Genomic DNA, 18,609 nt, shown 5'->3' with positions numbered 1-18,609 from the left:
AAAAATTAAATAATAAAAAATAAATTTAAATGAATAAAATAAAAAAGATCCTGAAGCAGCTAATTAAAAATGGTTCCAATTTAATATATTATGCTTTTGCAATGGAAACAATAATAGAAACTGAGGAGTTTTTTTTTAAGTGCAAGAAAAAAAGTGTTGTTTTTGTAATTTTCCATTAAGATTTCGCAAACATTATATAAAGATTTTATATACATTCAAATATGAAGACATGAAGTTGTTTCATGATATTTCTGACTATTGGACTGTATTACAGTAGGCCTATATCATGTAATAATGCTTGTAATTAATGTATGTAATAATGTATTAATGGAAGTAAAAAAAATAAATAAATGAATATATGCAAATATTATTACTAGGGCCATTAATAATGCATATATTAGCCACGAAGCACGCTTGTTAAAACGCCATGCGTCTTTTAAGTTATTTTCTTATTTTTGTGTTCTATAATAGTGGTGTCGTTACGCATCTTTAAAAGGCGCACAACAACATTTGCATCACTCACAATTGGACGCATTAAACATAATCATGTTCATCAGGTAAACGTTGATTATTTATCAATAAATATAGCTATTATGTTAAAGTGTTTCAGGGCCTAACATCGCTATATAGCAGCATAGATGAAGCACTGAAGGAGACATGAGTGGACCGAACTCCTCCTCCTCCTCTCTCCTGCTGTAAGGCGTTTCATTCTGCTGTGCGCTCTGAGGGGACGCGCCACCGTGCCGCTGTCCGCTACTTCATCTCACCCGAACCTGTTTTCATATTTCATCCGCAATCATATCACTCCTTCAGTTCTGTGTGTTTTTCAAGGTCAGTTTGCACGGTTAACGTGCAGTGAAATCAGGATCTATGGCGCTTAATGGATATATATTGACCGCTCTGTGCGCACTTTGGGCAGGGATCTTCGCTCAGGATGTCCAAAGACCCTCCTTCAGAGGTAAATATTGTTGTATTGATTAATTCTTATTTAAAATGGATAAATGTGTTTTGCATGTTCGGTATTACTGCTGCCATTGAATCCAGCTGCAAATAAACGCTGAACATACAACACACTGCGCTATATGGATTCTTAACGCAGTTAACGTTTGATCTTTTGCTATAATAGCAAAGTTGTTATAGTTTGTATAGAGTTATATCAAATGAAAGTTGGCTATATAGTATTGTGCACTAGGCTATAGTAGTGAGTTATATCATGGAATCATAGAAAGGTATTGAATAGGATGGTATAGGACGTTGTAGTATAGTGCTGTAGAGAGTTAATAAGTTACACTATATAATAGCAATAACATTATTTTATCCCTTGCAAAATTACATATCCATCCATCCAAAGATACATGATGATGTTTGAGTTGGGATGCTGCTTGTTTTACAGTATATGCAGGAGATTATTATGCTTTAATGCATCATATATCAACAAAATTGTGCAGAAAGTGAGTTAAGATCCAACAGATGCTCTGGAATTGATGATTTGTTGAGATGCAACTTATGTTTTTGAAGAAATCTTGTGCCTCTAAGCATGAAAGGCCTTGGTTTAGGCCACATTTGTGGATTCTTCTTATATAACCTGGGCTTCATTTGATAAAAGTAATGTGAAATTATTATTTTAATGGAATTAATCTGATAAGACTGTCCCAAGGAGATGGATTTTAAAGTTTGAAGATTTGATTAGGTAGTTTACCATGGCATCGGTGAAGCCACACACACCATACATCTGGATACATCTGTATATACCTGTATACAGTATCTTAGACACTACCATATTCAAATTACTTAACCTTATTATTGTTTTTTTTTTTTGTTTTTTTGTCTGTGCATATAATTCCATATTTTTATATTATGTTTTCGTCGTTATGATTGTTCAATGTGATACAACCATGCTTCATTTCCCTGTTATTGTATGTATGTATAAGTTCTGCAATTAAAAAAAAAAAAAAGTATTCAAATTACCTGTGATGTCACATGACTGCAGGATTTAGGTCAGGTGATGCAAATTTGTAGCACCAAGTTTATCATCCACCTATAGGGGGAGTTCATTATTTTCCAAACTGACCATAATCAAGATTAGGAAGTAGAGATAAAAGTCAGTAAACATTGCAAGTTAATATGATGTTACACCCATTTTATAACATAATGTTTTATGTACTTTATTTTACCTCACAATACATATAGCATAATGAACATGATAATGCATTTAAAAAACATTTTCATGCAAACTCATATTTGATACTTTTCCTGAAGTCATGACTGTAAACTTGATAGACTAGAACCGTAAAGCACATACTGTAAGAGCATTGACTTTTGAACCACAGATGATGTTGTGATTCTGCTTCTGTCTTCCTGCAGAGTGTCCTGTGGATTTGTTCTTTGTGTTGGACACATCTGAAAGTGTGGCCCTCAGAGCCAAACCTCCAGAGTTCTACATCAACCAGCTCAAGGCCTTCACTAAGAACTTCATCGATGAGCTGCAAGACATGTACGCTATCTTTAAATGACATAGTCTCGACAATGTCTTTTAAAGGGGTCCTGTTATGCATTTTTATATTTTCGACATTTATTTAGTGTGTAATGTTGCTGTTTGAGCATGAAAAAAGTCTGCAAAGTTACAGAGCACAAATTCTATTTCAAAGGGAGTTATTCACCATCAGTAAACACTGTTTGTAAACTCTATCAAACACCTTGATTGTAGTCTTGAGTTTTCTTCCTGGAATGTACATGTTGCAATATTCCTAATTTAAATCATTCCTGACCAAGGCATACCAAAATAAAGGGGGCGAGGCCTGGTTGAGTTGTGTTTGTAGTGTGTTGAAACTCTCGGTTAAGGTAAGGGGAGTGACATTTCAGAAACATAGAGACAGAGCGCATTTAGGCCACGCCCACACCGTGGGGAAAAGGATCCAGCCGTCTCCTTTGACTTTGTATTGCGTGAGGCTGCCTCCTAGTCATTTCTGAATTATAACAAAAATAAGAACAATGCCTTAAAGCTGCTGTGTGACAAGGTGTACAGAAAACAAGCTAAAAAACCCAGAACTAAGTTTTTATAAGCTACCGAACCGTAAAAGCCAGCCTTTAAGGAGACAAAAGTGGATACAGGCAATAAGACGTGAAGCATCAGCAGGAAGAATGTGTAAATTTTGGGATCCTGACACTCAGTATGCCTCAGTAAGCCTATGTGTGCAGTAAACATTTAGTCACTGTTAAGTCAAATATCCAAATGTCACTTTTATATATATTTTATTTCCTGTCGCTGATTAGATTACCCTCCACTGGGCGTAGTTCTCATAGTAATATGACATGTCACGCTCTGTCTCAATCGCCTGTATCCACTTTTTAGTCCTTAAACGCTCGTTTTTTAGGTCGACAGCTTTTTTTAGCTTGTTTTCTGTACACCTTGTCACATAGCAGCTTTTAGACATTGTTCTGTTTTCTGTTATAAGTCAGAAATGACAAGGAGGCAGCCTCACGCAATACAAAGTCAATGGAGACCGTTGGATTGTTTTCCTCCCCGGTGGACGTGGTTTTCAGATTATGACGCCTGTCACTCTGTCTCTATGCTTTAAGCGATTGACAACACACCTATCAGCCAACCTATCAGAGCAAATTGTGTTTTTCGGAAGGAGGGGCTTAATAAAGTGGCATAATAGGTCCCTTTTAAAGGGTTAGTTCACCCAAAAAAGAAAATTCCGCCATTAATTACTCATCCTCATGTCGTTCCAAACCCGTTAGACTTTCGTTCATCTTTGGAATGCAAATAAAGATCTTTTTGATGAAGTCTGAGAGCTTTCTGTCCCTCCATTGACAGCTATGCAACTGAAAATTTGACACTTCAAAAAGTTCATAAAAAGATCGTAAAACTAATCAATATGAATTGAGTGGTTTAGTCCAAATTTTCTGAAGAGACTCGATCACTTTATATGATGAACAGATTAAATTTAGGCTTTTGATCAGCAACATTGACAGAAGCTCACCCGAACCTGCTTGAAGCACAAAAACAAACCTCTTGCAAAAGCTCAAACGTGCTGCGTAACACACGAGAAGGAACCTCATTGGTTCGTACACGTCAAGCGAACATACTTGAGCTTCTGTTTACCACAACTGATGTGTGAGTTGATGAATGTTTATGTGAATAAAAGCCTCAATTGAATCTGTTCATCATATAAAGTGATCGAGTCCCTACAGAAAATTTGGACTAAATTGCTCAATTCATATGGATTTAGTTTTACGATCTCTTTATGAACTTTTTGAAGCGTCAAAGTTTCAGTTGCGTAGCCGTTGCTTAGATTTCATCAAAAAGATCTTCATTTGTGCTCAGAAAATGAATGGAAGCCTTGTGGGTTTGGAACAACATGAGGGTGAGAAATTAATGACAGATTTTTCATTTTTTGGTGAACTAACCCTTTAAAGGCACACAGAGTATACCAGGTCTAGACAATGCAGATTTATTTTACACATGGGTAGATCCCTCTGGCTGCCATATTGAGATCACATGACCAGGTCAAATTATATTATTTACTTTTTTTAAGTGCATTGTCAATGATGATAAGTATTTTTTCGAATTGTGTGCACCTTTAACAACATACATTTTTACTTCAGTGCTTTGCTACAAATGTAATTTGATTATGTTGTTGCCAGGCGACAACCTTGCGATCGTGATGTGACGTGGAACTCAGGAGCGCTGCACTACAGTGACGACATCGAGCTGGTGATGGAATTAGTTGACCTCAACACAAAACGCATCGACCTGAAGGCTGCCATAGACAAAATCAAATACATAGGCAAAGGAACGTACACCGACTGCGCCATCAAGGAGGGTATCTCTGAGCTGCTCCGAGCGTATGTTAATTTTGCCATTATTTGAAATTTTTAAAATAGGAGATTTTATAAATAGCTATTACATGTAACATAGCATATAATACATCTACTTGCAGTGGCTCTCACTATCATGAGAATAAATACATTGTGGTGGTTACGGATGGTCACCCTGTGACCGGCTACAAAGAGCCATGTGGTGGGATCCAGGAGGCGGCCAATGAAGCACGACAACACGCCATCAAAGTGTTCGCTGTGGCCGTCTCACCTGACCAGGAGGTACTGCTACTTGGATCGGAAGTGCAGTGCATTATGTTTTCTGACATGCATATAATTGATGCATATAAAGACTTTTTAAGTAGATACTGTATGATTGGAGACCATTTTGCATGAAATATAAACTCTTCCTCCAAACTGCCTGATGTATATTATACTCAAAACAGACAAGTGCTTCAATCTGATTGGCTGGCTTTACAATTTCAGGGAATGAATGTGCACTTCACTTAAACATATAAAATGTTTTATTACATATAAAAGGTTTGCATTTCATTCATAGTTCCTATAATATGTGCTTAGAATACCATTTTTGCCAATAGTTTGCAAGATAGTTTGAAAGATATTTAAGATTTTAAATATAGTCCACTTTAGATATTATACTAACTTTTAAGTAACTGTGCTACTACATGTCAGCTAATTAGAGTATAATACTCTTATTAGAGTATTATTAGACTGTTTGGTTAGGGTTTGGCTTGGTAGAATTACAAAAAGTTGACATGTACTTACAAAGTTGCTTATAGTCAGTAGAATGTCTGTTGGGGGACCATCAAAATATTATACAGCCAGACTACTAATAATGTTACTTATAGCTAGTATAATGTCTAAGTGGGCTAAGTGTTGCCAAGATTTTTATTTCAAACACTTAATAGCAAGTAAACAATATAAAAATCACCACTTAGCAGTAAATCATATGTATTTTTCCTGTGTAAGTGTGCACCCATAATAAGCAGCAGTGTAGAGTAGACTTTATGCCGTTGGTCAAAAGTCTGGCCAGACTTACACAAAATGTGATGCTTTTTGTGAGAAAGAGACATTTTTTTATCATGCAGATGTTTTTGGACTAGCCATAATGTATCATTTTCTTTCATCTGTTTTCTTCCCAGGACACCAGACTGTCTGTCATTGCCACAAATCCGAACTACAGACAGAACTTCACCGCTGCAGACACCTCCCGCTCCACACAGCTGGGCACTATACGCTCCATCATCAACATGATTGTGAGTGTCGTAACACAAACTCACCACAACAAGGATGTTTACATGGTTTTCCTGTGGATTTATGAGTCAGACTGGCCCAAACACATACAGAATTGATTTACCCAAAGAAAAAAAATTAAGAAACTGCTTGGAATTGCATGATAAAATATTTATTTGGGAAAAAAATTACTTTGGCATAGACCTGTGTGTACCTCGTGTACCTTGAGCTATATACACTATATTGTTCAAAGTTTGGGGTCAGTAATGTTTTGTAAATTTTTAAAATTAATACATTTATTCAGTAAAGATGCATTAAATTGATCAAACGTAACAGTAAAGACAATTATAACGTTACAAAATATATCAGTTTCAAATTAATGCTGTTGTTTTGAACATTCTATCGAACAAAGAGTCATTAAAATGTTTTCTGAAGGATCATGTGACTGGAGTAATGGCTGCTGAAAAATCATTTTTGCCATCACAGGAATGAATTATTATTATATTACGCTTTTTTCTGTGTTTTTGATCAAATAAATGCAGCCTTGGTGAGCATAAGATACTTTTTTCAAAAACATAAAAAATTGTACCGACCCACAGTGTTTGAACAGTAGTGTATAGTGCTGAAATCATTTCTAGTATATAGGCTAAATGCATTTAATTACTTATTAATTAATACAGATTTCTTTAAACACATGATATCCAACCCACTGAACTTTCTTTATCTGTGCGTCAGCCATTGTAACATTTGAGCTCATCCCAATTGTATGTGTGATTTTTCTAATGTTGTCCTCTTCCCTTTTTTTCTTTTCATTCTAGACAAACGAAACAAAGGATGTGGTATGTTGCTTTCCCATAGCTTTTGCTTATTTATATACAATACTTTTTTTATACTGTACATTAAGAAATTAATTTTGTCTTATAAATCTTTCCTTCAGTGCTGCTCCTTTGACTGCAACGTAAGTAATATTACTTGTCTAACTCATTTAAACAGATCGGTATGGATATTTTCTGTTTCTAACTGTTTCATGCAACATTTTCACAGGCCCCTGGAGGCCCTCAGGGACCCCCTGGAGACCCAGGACAAAGAGTGAGTATTAATAAAATAAAATAAGTCTTTATGTTGCCCCTCCATCCATCCACATATGTTCATGTTTAATTCACTCTCAGCACGGTCTGTGCCCTAACCTTTCCTTTTCTTGCAGGGAGAGACCGGAAGACCAGGCATGCCAGGAGAGAAAGGAGATGTTGGCTCTCCGGTAAGCATCTGCTATCTGTTTTTGCTAGATAAATGCCCTTTCAGAAATGATAGTGGGTGTTTGTGGGTGTCAAGTTAAGTCAATTGACCCTTCGCACAGACCCGCCCCCTTAGTTACTGTTGCTTTTTCCGACAAGCCATGGCGCTGTCACGCCACACAGAGTGAAAAATACATCACGGAGCAAAGAGGACACTGACAACACGTCGACAGGCAAGACAGAGCAGGTTACTTATGATATGAAACAAAGTCCTAGCTTTCAAATTGTGTAATTTTTTAAGAAATGCGAACAATACAAACTGTTTTGTGGCTCTTTAATATGTCGTGACAGATCGCTGTAGCGCCTCATCTCAAGCGGCTCGTGAACCAATCATCTCTTCCTACTAGTTAATTTATAGCATCATATAAACATGAATGAACATGAGAATGAATGTTGTTTCAAACCTGGAAAGACGTCAGTACACACCATTTTTCAAGTTCAAGTCCACCGAGGTTAATCATCTAACTCCTGACTGCTTTGTCAGACAAAATAGCAGATCCGGCATTATGATTGGTTAGATCGCTTGTCAATCAAACTCCCGGCGAAGGGCAAAATTGAGCTTTATTGTCATTCTGCTATATGTAGAGACATACAAAAGAACTAGATGTTATGCTTTACAAGACCATGGTTTTTCATATAACAAATATATATTACTTTAAAAAAAGGTATTCGTAACTAAACATATACATAAAATATACTCTGATTAATCTTAAAATTTTCCCATGATTTACTCACCCTCAAGACATCCTAGGTGTCTGTGACTATATTCTTTCAGACAAACACAATCAGATGTAAATTAAAATATATCCTGGCTCTTCCAAGCTTTATAATAATAGTTAAGGGGTCGTGAGATTTTGTTAGATGTCCGAAGTTAGATGTCATAACTCACATCTATCAGTATACTAAAGACCAGACTTACTAAATGGCAAATTAGCATGAGACCGCTATCCCATGAAAGCACCGATTGGAGGTGAAATTCTGCAAACGATCTACTGACAATGCACAAATTAAAGAAGAGACGCAATCATGTCAAACTCAAAATGTGTTAAGACTGTCGTGCGACTGCAGAAGACCCAGAGGCAAAAGAGAATGTTCACAGTATTTACTGAGTCTCAAAACAAAACAGAACAAAAGCAGTCTGCCATGCATAGATCAACAGCACTCTGCAGCTGAAGAACTAAGGAGTTTAGACTTAAGCTTCCCGAAATAAGTCCCAGATCAACTGTAGCTCAGTGGTCCTGCTGGAGTGTCTCAGATGGCTGGTGGAGACGACCTAGGCTGGTAGATGGACGAAAGCAGGCCTGCTGAAAGGAGTCTCTAACAGACGGACCACGAATGCAGGAACAGATGAAGGCTCTGGGACTGGGACTGCTAACACACATACGAAGAGCGTTACAACAAAAGCAACTGCGATAGCTTGTCACACCAACAATAGACAATTACCCGACACAGACATGAACAAAGAACAGTGTAACACAGTTCGTATGTACGGGAAGAAGGAGGCGGGAACTTTCAACAACTTTAATTCCAAAATAAACAGATACAAAACGAAAGTAATGCCGGCAGACTCTCGCGGACATCTGCCGGCCACACAAACATAATAAAACATAAAATAATATCCAGGCCTGGTCCTCTCTCGTCCTTCACTGTCGTCGCTCCTCCTTTTATGCTCCCGGAGCTCCTCCGTGAGAGACTCAAGGCCGGTGTGCCTCCCAGATGGAGCTCGTTAACTCTCACGTCACCGGCCTCGCACCGTTCCCTCACGGCTCTCGCCCGCCCTGCTGGCCACATACCCCCATCGCCCCTTGCAGGCTGGGGGAGTACTCCCGAGACTGCGCTCTACTCCCCCCCGGGGCCTGTCTCGGCAGCCGCAGCACCTGGGGGTAAGGACAGACGAGACGAGAGAAAGGAGACAGAAGCAAGGGAAGCGACAGAACGAGAGAGGGAAGAGAGGAAAAAGAGGAAAAAAAATTCTTGGTCCGGTTCCCGGACACACTGCCGCTCGGTCCTCAGCCAGCCGAGAGGCTCTTCCTCGCGGTGTCATGCGATGGCACTGGACGCTCAGTGGACGGCCCGATCCTCGACCGCCTCCTGGCGGCCGGCAATGGCTCCTCCGGCTGAGGGCAGCCGGCAGCGAGTCCGCCGTCCCCTGCTCCTCCCCTTCATGGCGGACGGTAGCAGGCTCCAGCCCATGGCGGACAACGGCAACTCCTCTGCTCCCTCCTGGACGGCAGCCACCCCACCTCGTCCCAGGAGCACGGCATCCGGGTCTCAGTCCCATCTGTCACAAGGCTCCAGCGCCACCGCCTCGCGCAGCCTCTCGCGGACTTCACTCCCGCGCTGCCCAAACTCCGCAGCACCGCGATCCCCCTCAGCAGCGAGGGCTCTCCAACAGCATGTCCCTCCTTCCTCCCGGGTTTCGGAACCAATTTAACACAGTTCATATGTACGGGAAGAAGGAGGCGGGAACCGGTGAACTTTCAACAACTTTAATTCCAAAATAAACAGATACAAAACAAAAGTAATGCCGGCAGACCCTCGTGGACGTCTGCCGGCCACACAAACATAATAAAACATAAAATAATATCCAGGCCTGGTCCTCTGTCATCCTTCACTGTCGTCGCTCCTCCTTTTATGCTCCCGGAGCTCCTCCGTGAGAGACTCAAGGCCGGTGTGCCTCCCAGGTGGAGCTCGTTAACTCTCACGTCACCGGCCTCGCACCATTCCCTCACGGCTCTCGCCCGCCCTGCTGGCCACATACCCCCATCGCCCCTTGCAGGCCGGGGGGGTACTCCCGAGACTGCGCTCTTCTCCCCCCCGGGGCCTGTCTCGGCAGCCACAGCACCTGGGGGTAAGGACAGACGAGACGAGAGAAAGGAGACGGAAGCAAGGGAAGCGACAGAATGAGAGAGGGAAGAGAAGAAAAAGAGGGGAAAAAAATTCAGCCTCAGCCAGCCGAGAGGCTCTTCCCCGCGGTGCCATGCGATGGCACTGGACGCTCGGTGGACGCCTCCTGGCGTCCGGCGATGGCTCCTCCGGCTGAGGGCAGCCGGCAGCGAGTCTGCTGTCCCCTGCTCCTCCCCTTCATGGAGGACGGTAGCAGGCTCCGGCCCATGGCGGACAACGGCAACTCCTCCGCTCCCTCCTGGACGGCAGCCACCCCACCTCGTCCCAGGAGCATGGCATCGGGGTCTCAGTCCCACCTGTCACAAGGCTCCAACACCACCACCTCAGGCAGCCTCTCGCGGACTTCACTCCCGCACTGCCCAATCTCCGCAGCACCGCAATCCCTCTCAGCAGCGAGGGCTCTCCGACAGCATGTCCCTCCTTCCTCCTGGGTTTCAGCACCAATGTAACACAGTTCGTATGTATGGGAAGAAGGAGGCGGGACCCTCGCGGACATCTGCCGGCCACACAAACATAATAAAACATAAAATAATATCCAGGCCTGGTCCTCTCTCGTCCTTCACTGTCGCTCCTCCTTTTATGCTCCCGGAGCTCCTCCATGAGAGACTCAAGGCCGGTGCGCCTCACAGTTGGAGCTCGTTAACTCTCGCGTCACCGGCCTCGCGCCATTCCCTCACGGCTCTCGCCCGCCCTGCTCGCCACAAACAGGGAGAAGTAGGCAGCGCAGTCAACACATACACAGAACAGGTGCGAACGCAAGAGCGTGAACGCGAGCGGCAACGAGGACCAGCTGAAATGAATCAAAGATGAGCAGTGAAGGGAAAAAGACCCGAAAACACAGACACACTCAAACCTGGCTCATGACAAAGACATGCTTTTTTTGATGTTAAATAAAGGTAAATTTACTTACCTTAGTAAATAGCATTGCAAGATTCATTTAAAGGTGCAGTAAGTGATTTCTGAAAAACTCTGTTGGACCGAGCACCACAACAAACTTATAGCCAATCAGCAGTAGGGGGCGTGTCCACTCATGATGGGGAAGAAGTGAGCAAGAGGGAGAATTGAAGAAAGACTGTTGAAAGAGAGATGGCTGAGAGACATTACAAAAGAGAAAAGGTCAGAAGAGTATCACTGGAAAAAGATGGGATATGATCAGGCAAGAGCTGTAGGACCTGTGTTAATATTAGAAAAGCTTTCCAGCGCTAGAGAGACCTGAGGGAGAAGGCCTGAAAACGGATGCCGAGGTTGCGTTGTTTCTGCTCCTTACGTGAGTGTGTGCTGCTGCCAACTTAAGGCTGATTTATACTCCTGCGTCAAGTGTATGCCTTAGCTACGGCGTAGGCTGTTTGTACCACACGTAACCTACCACGTACCACGGAGTACCACGGAGAAGAGCGAGTGCTTTTAACTTCCATAGGGATGAAAAACACTCTGTTTCAGGGGACACATGCAGTCAAACTGCAACAAAAGTCGTTACCTGTTTGCCGCTTCTCTGCCGTTTCTTTATTTAAGCTTCTCTGACAACGTACATGACAAGCTGCTTCTTCTTCGGCTTTTGTTTTGATACTCAACATGACCACGGACACTGCCTACTAGTGGTCTGCATGCATGTCGACGCGGACAATGACGCAGAAGTATAAATGAAAACAGACGCATAGCCTACGGTGCAGAGGCTCCAGCATAGGTCCGACGCAGAAGTATAAATCAGCCTTTACGACGAACTCTTGCTTGTATATACTCGTTCGCCATCTTCATTTTATTTTTCAAGAAGCTTTATTTTGCTTAGCTTCAACTATTATAAAGAGACATGCACTCTTGCATTGCGTGTTTCATGCATTTTGGGAGCTGAGCATTGAAGGAAGGGGTGTGTTTGTTTGGGTTGAATTCAAATATCATCAGTGTTCAATGATTCTGCGCCTTTAAATACCCTCCTCCCATAAATTTCTGAAAAAGAAACTCCTACAAAAGTGCAAAAGGTCAGCTGCAAAAAATAACTGTATCCATTCCTTTTTATCGCTAAACTTTCACTGCATGTCCTTAGTCAATCCTGACAGTAGTTTTTAGCACTAAAGGAGGGTTTGTGTTGATGCAAGCTGGCCTTATAGGTGCAGTCATATTAGCAAAATTTCACTGCCAAGAAGGTCCATTGCCAGTGTAGCGATGAAGCACAGCTCACACAGAACCACTTTCAGTCAACACATCGAATCTGTGTGACCAACTTGAACCCGTTGTGAAATCTTCATAGGGGAAATCTTTCGCCCTCACACCAAATTCCTGATCATGTGGATTCAAACGCTATGGAAATGACAGGATTTCGCCTGCGTAAATTCGCTAAAGAACAGTAAATGTGATCACACCTTAAGTTAAAATATACAGTCAATCGTTTAACAAGTCAATCGTTTGTGCCTATTAAGGTGCTTGATTAATATTTTTCACATGGCTATGAGATCATTGTGTCTAATAAAGTTTCCATGTGTCCCCGGATCTCTCTGTTGATAATCCAATCAAAGCAAAACCCTCGACTGACCCCGAAGTCCAGCGTCTTTCATCTTCTACAGCTGTTACAATTTCAATGACCTGTCAAAATTAGATTTTTCTCTGAATTTGTTGGTGGGCTTCCTGTCTGCCACATGTGCAGTTTTACTGTGTTTGTAAGGATGTTTTTGGATATTTTGTCCCTTACAAGGATCATAAAACAGCCACACACAATCCAAAACATACAGCTAAGCTATTAAACAGCATTGTACCGCAAATGTTGATTTTGTAGACAAAACAATAATTACAGCATACAGTTGACTCTAAAAGGCCCTTTAGGAATTGTTTTCTTAAAGATACTATCTTGATGACTTTATCCCACCTTTATCCTTGTTTATTCTTACTTCAGGCTAGTTAATATTGTCACTAGGAGTGATCCTAATAGGGGTCGAGGGGGCGGCCATTTTAACAAATGTCTGTATTCGTTTTTTATACCACAACCACATTGCAAAACTCTTTTTGGCATTCTCTTTGATGTTTCTTTCCTCTACTTCTCCTATTAGGGAAATGCTGGTGATCCCGGTCCAGTCGGTTACCAAGGAATGAAGGTCTGTCTTCCGCTCTCTCTCACAAATATTTACATTCTGTTTATATTAAAGTTGATTTGTACACTCTTGCGGAAATAATAATCTATACTGTTTTCCTTTCCTTCCAGGGAGATCAAGGAATAAGAGGCGATAAGGTAAAAGAGACAGAGCTTCCTTGCTGATTCAATGGAAATTTTTATTAAAAGCACATTCCATATTTTATCTCATAATTAATTTTTGAACTGCAAAATGTCACTGATACACTCTTATTTGTTCTGCAGGGAGATAGAGGTCATAAAGGCTTCAAGGTGAGCTTATATATCATTATCTTTAATTATGTATGTCTTACCATTTGTGTATCATGTTTAATTGACTCCCAATCTTACATTTAGGGAGACAAAGGTGCCCATGGTCTTGATGGCATCGATGGACGTAAGGTAGGTGTCCTATTCTTATATGACACAAAACATAATTTTAAAGGTGGAGTTCTGTCAACATTTATCAAACCTGTATCATTTTTCTTCCTCCATGGAACACGAAAAGAGAATTTTTGCACAATGTTTGCTGCTGTTTTCTTTATATTGAGAACGAATGGATTTTAGAACTGTCAAGCTCTAAAAATTATTAAAACACACCATAAAAGTGTGACAAAAATGCTACTAATACTCTATTCAAAATAAAGTGTGACCCCATTTTTTTCCTTAGTGTGAGAAAAATGTCAAAAGCCAAAGAAACTTTTTGCACTATAAAGAACCTTTTGTGCAAAGGAAAGTTTCCATGGATGGAGGTTCTAAGTGAATAAGGAACCTTAATTTTTAAGAGCGTATGACTAAATTTTAAAGAGACAAGACTGAAAATTTGGTTAAGTCTGAAAATTCGCCATAGTTTTGTTATTCGTGTTCATTTATATTCACTCGCCTGGTCTGACATCAGTGGCGATTGATCACAAGACATGCGTTTTTCATGTTACTGATGTCAAACTATAATGTATCTGAATACAAATGAGATTTTTAGGGATTTTTTTGAGAAAATAAACTAAAGCTTTACATTTTGCTCTGTTCTTTATACAAAGCTATCACATGACTGTTAGAAGACTTAGAATACACAGTGCAGAAATTGTATGGTATATCATATATTTTCTCTTTTGTCTAAAATCACTGTCATTGTGCAGAAAAGGGCAGCATGAATGTTCTGCAAACTATCTCCTTTTGTGTTCCATAAAAATATAAAAATTAATCAGGTTTGAAATGACATGAGGGTGAATAAATGAATTAAATATTTTTAGGGATGCACCGATATGAACATTTTGAATGATACCGATAACTCATAATTCTTTATATTTGAAAGCTGATAACCAATATATTGGCTGATAAATCTAAATCAAATTTTTATATAATTTTTGAGAGCCTGATTACAAAAACAAAAGTCTCACCATTAAAAGCCCCAAACACGCAATTATAATGTTCTCATTATATTATAATGTAGCCTTAATGACAGACTTGAAGTTGCACTGACATTGCACTTAACTTGAAGTGATTTCAATCATATTTCAAGCAAGTCAAAACCATAATGGAGCACAGTGCACATCTGAAGTGTCTCAGCTGAAGGAAATAATTCATTATTTATCGGCTTTAATATATCGGCCAAATGTTCTTATCAGGCTGATAACGATAACACTAAAAATGAACATATATCAATCAATACCGATATGATGGCCGATATGTCGTGCATCCGTAATATTTTTGGGTGAAATACTCCTAAAGTAATACTTTTAAAATTGCAGTTTGTTTTTGATACACTGATTTTAGATTTGACATTATTTTTCTTCCATCTTCCTGTGCTGCTTTCTCTGGCATCCTTTTCAGGTTAACAGTATGTGAACATAATAAAACATTGCATGGCTATCTGTCTTGTTTGTCTGACAGTTTAATTCCATTTCTGCTTCGTGTGCTCTTTTTACGTAAGTGTGCCTGCCCTTGGGGAAAACAGCCTAGTCTTGTCTCTGACTCTTGACTTAACTTTGTCCTCATCTTTGGGTTGTTTTGATCCTCAATTAGTTCTCAGCATGTACTGTGACTTTTTCCAGGGTATTTTCCACTCAACAAATCACTGTCCCTTCACTTCATTCCCCCATCTGCACATAATACATCTCAACTCAGTAAAACTTTATCATGGTGTGATTTATGACATGCATCTCTTTCTGTTGTTATTTTCAGGCTCTATATTACATGCAGACTTGTTTTGAAATATCTTTTTGCTTGGTATTTCTTCATGTGATGTCACCCTCGAGATAATTAAATGCACTTTGAGGTGATTTGCTTCCACCATGAAGAAGAGTGTTTATGTTTTGTGTGTTTATATTATATTTCATAGGGTGAGCCGGGATTTTCTGGCCTTCCAGGCTGCAAAGGGTCACCGGGGCCACATGTAAGTATAACCGTTGCCTCTCAAAAAGATGTCAAGTAATGATCAGTACAGAATGACTGGTTAATAGACCACATTTACTTACATGTTAAATTAAGTTTAATATTCTGGTAACTAAGTTAAATGCTTTGAAATATAATAATAAACATGTACAATCTGTATTATCCTCTATTTTTCTTGTTTCTTGTACCGTTAAATGCATTAGTGTCACGTTTGTTGATGGCAGTATGCATATGGAGATGAGGTCACGCTTAATAAAAACACACATTGTAAGCGCCATATATGGTTATTTTGGCAAGCACATAGGGTGGGGATTTACACTGGCATATGTATGTTTATAAATCAGGTTTCTTACTTGAGACTGTTAAGTGTTTACAGGGGTTTTGCTTGTTTATGGACTGTATATCAGCTATCATGTTTGCATGTTCACATCATATTACTTTGATCCAGATGAATTTGAGATTGTCCCAAGATATAGATCCACATGTTTAGATATCAGAATCTAATTGGATGAGAAGATGGACATCATTCTCCTATAAAACATCACCTCAGTAGGACACCTCAGATGTTTCCGCCCCTTTGAGCAATGCTCATTGGCTGCTTGATGTGTCAGTCAGTTTTATGAGCAGCTGTTTCCTCTCAGCCTGCATCTGGAGACCAGAACAGGGGATGTTTGCCTCTTGAGCTGCCAAACATTTACCATATTTGACATCCAAGCTGCTCTCAGAACTCGCAGAGTGTTTGTACTTTGTTTACATTTTGTAGTAAAGAATATATTAAACGAAAACTAGGATATATATGGTTGTATATTCTTCTTCTTTATTCATAAATAAGCCTTTTTATTTCATATTTTAGGGCTTCCAAGGAGAACAAGGTCCTAAAGGAGACCCCGGCCAATATGGACTCAAAGGAGAAAGAGTAAGGGATGAAAATGAGTCTGCATTTCATAAAATGTTGATTCAAAATTTAGAGCATGATCAGACAGCAATGAGCTCTCAGTATGTAAATGTATAATTAATCACAGATATTTTAAATATCTTAACAGTAATATTGTGAAATATTTTTACAATTCAAAATAACTGTTTTAATTTCAATATATTTTAAAATGTAATTTATTCCTGTGTTGGAAAAGCTGAATTTTCAGCATCATTACTCCAGTCTCCGGTGTCACATGATCCTTCAGAAATCATTCTAATATGCTGATTTGGTGCTCAAGAAACATTTCTTATTATTAGCATAATTGAAAACATCTTTGCAGTTTTTGTGGAAACCATTATCCATTTTTTATTTTTTCAGAATTCTTTGATGAATAGAAAGTTCAATACAAGTCTTCACTGTGACTTTTGATCAATTTAATGCATTCCTGCTGAATAAAAGTTTAAAAAATCTTGCCTTGGGAGCATTTCATGAAGAATATAGGCTTCATACTGAGATCTCTGACTTTTGATTGCAGACTTTATTTTGGCTAATCTGTGCACAGTTTGAGAAATGATCTCAGGAGACGTGAAATTATCGGATCTTTTTCGCAGTAGAAACATCTGAGAAGATGGAGACTTGAGCAAAAACTCTGCGTTTGCTCTCCATTTATCCTCAGTTCGGTCTTAGAGAGATATAATTTGTGATATTTGCTTCTTATGAGTAATTTCCAGCAGTAAAACATAATTAAACTTAGAAACATATATGCTGGGTTTGTTTCAGGGAGATCCTGGCAGAGATGGTGAACCAGGAAGACCTGGAAACTACGGACCTTCAGGGACCAAGGTATTAAGGAACATTTTGATGTTTTTTATGTCATAATTTTTATTTAGTTGGTAAATGTAACAATATAGGTTAGTTCTGTTTCACTACTGGTGGTGTTTGACTTTATACAATATGGGTCTTTGCAGTATAACTAGTTTTCAAAAGTCATTGGCCTATCTACAATCCCAGTGCTTGTTGTTTTAGGGAGACAGGGGTCCTCGTGGTGCCAATGGTGATAAAGGCGAAAGAGGAGACGATGTAAGTGCTTTTTTCACTTTTTAAAAGACTGGTATTCTACACATGCAGTGTATTTATGCGTGACAAACCTGAATTGTCTTATATAATGGTTTCTTCCATTTCCGTTTTCAGGGACCACCAGGACCAGATGGCCCAAGAGGAGACAGAGTAATCAAACATTTATATTTACTTCTCTTCTTGTAGCTTGTAATGTGAATGGTTGTGTTTTACGCACTTTGCAAATGTGGGTCTTTTTGCATTTTTGCATGTGAGAGTAAAGATATGCTGGTGGTCTGAACGGATGTGTTTTTCTGTTGCAGGGGACACCTGGTGAGAAAGGTGAACAAGGTTCCCGTGGTAACCGAGGGCCCAGAGGCGAGCCTGTGAGTATCCACCTTATTTTTAATGTAAGAACAGGGATGGCCACTTCCAGTTATTTTAACTGTACAAAAACAGTTCGTTATGCTGCCTGATATTGCAAACTGGTATTTCTTATAATATTATTTTAATTTATTGTCATATTCATGAACACGCTGGTTTGTAGTTAACATAGTTTTACCGTTAATGAATTGGTAACCTCGCACATGCACAGAAAATAGCTTACTTTCGCATCGTGAAATAAGGCGGATACAATACCGGAAAAATATCCCACAATGCATCCTTTCCAAACACAATGTTAAAACCCTCATAATAACCCCCATAACAACATTCGCAAACCATTTTACTTAACTCTTTCCTCATCATTGACTAGATTTTCCATCATCTTTCACTCAACGCTCCCCCTGCCATTGATGAGTTTTTCCCGGCAATCCAAGTTTTCACCGTTATGCGATAAGGGGCACTATTATGCATCTTCTGAAAGAGTA

At 39.7% G+C, this 18,609-nt stretch overlaps 1 protein-coding gene across 1 annotated transcript in view; it reads left to right on the top strand.

Annotated features, from left to right (window-relative positions):
* The first annotated feature begins 697 nt into the window (after positions 1 to 697).
* The window catches only part of col6a1 (collagen, type VI, alpha 1), a 42,975-nt gene continuing 25,063 nt past the window's right edge, over positions 698 to 18,609 (top strand). Inside the window, exons 1-19 of the mRNA XM_048172055.1 lie at positions 698 to 958; positions 2,365 to 2,494; positions 4,651 to 4,851; positions 4,947 to 5,106; positions 5,988 to 6,101; positions 6,897 to 6,917; positions 7,016 to 7,036; positions 7,123 to 7,167; positions 7,283 to 7,336; positions 13,319 to 13,363; positions 13,471 to 13,497; positions 13,624 to 13,650; positions 13,735 to 13,779; positions 15,716 to 15,769; positions 16,622 to 16,684; positions 17,465 to 17,527; positions 17,711 to 17,764; positions 17,876 to 17,911; positions 18,064 to 18,126. Of these exons, the coding sequence (XP_048028012.1) occupies positions 871 to 958; positions 2,365 to 2,494; positions 4,651 to 4,851; positions 4,947 to 5,106; positions 5,988 to 6,101; positions 6,897 to 6,917; positions 7,016 to 7,036; positions 7,123 to 7,167; positions 7,283 to 7,336; positions 13,319 to 13,363; positions 13,471 to 13,497; positions 13,624 to 13,650; positions 13,735 to 13,779; positions 15,716 to 15,769; positions 16,622 to 16,684; positions 17,465 to 17,527; positions 17,711 to 17,764; positions 17,876 to 17,911; positions 18,064 to 18,126 (1,311 nt within the window). The 5' untranslated portion in view covers positions 698 to 870. The remainder of the gene's footprint in view (positions 959 to 2,364; positions 2,495 to 4,650; positions 4,852 to 4,946; positions 5,107 to 5,987; positions 6,102 to 6,896; positions 6,918 to 7,015; positions 7,037 to 7,122; positions 7,168 to 7,282; positions 7,337 to 13,318; positions 13,364 to 13,470; positions 13,498 to 13,623; positions 13,651 to 13,734; positions 13,780 to 15,715; positions 15,770 to 16,621; positions 16,685 to 17,464; positions 17,528 to 17,710; positions 17,765 to 17,875; positions 17,912 to 18,063; positions 18,127 to 18,609) is intronic.

This window comes from Megalobrama amblycephala, linkage group LG21 (genome assembly GCF_018812025.1).
Source record: "Megalobrama amblycephala isolate DHTTF-2021 linkage group LG21, ASM1881202v1, whole genome shotgun sequence".
NCBI classification, from domain to species: domain Eukaryota; kingdom Metazoa; phylum Chordata; class Actinopteri; order Cypriniformes; family Xenocyprididae; genus Megalobrama; species Megalobrama amblycephala.
This window is presented reverse-complemented; position numbering and strand designations above follow the sequence as displayed.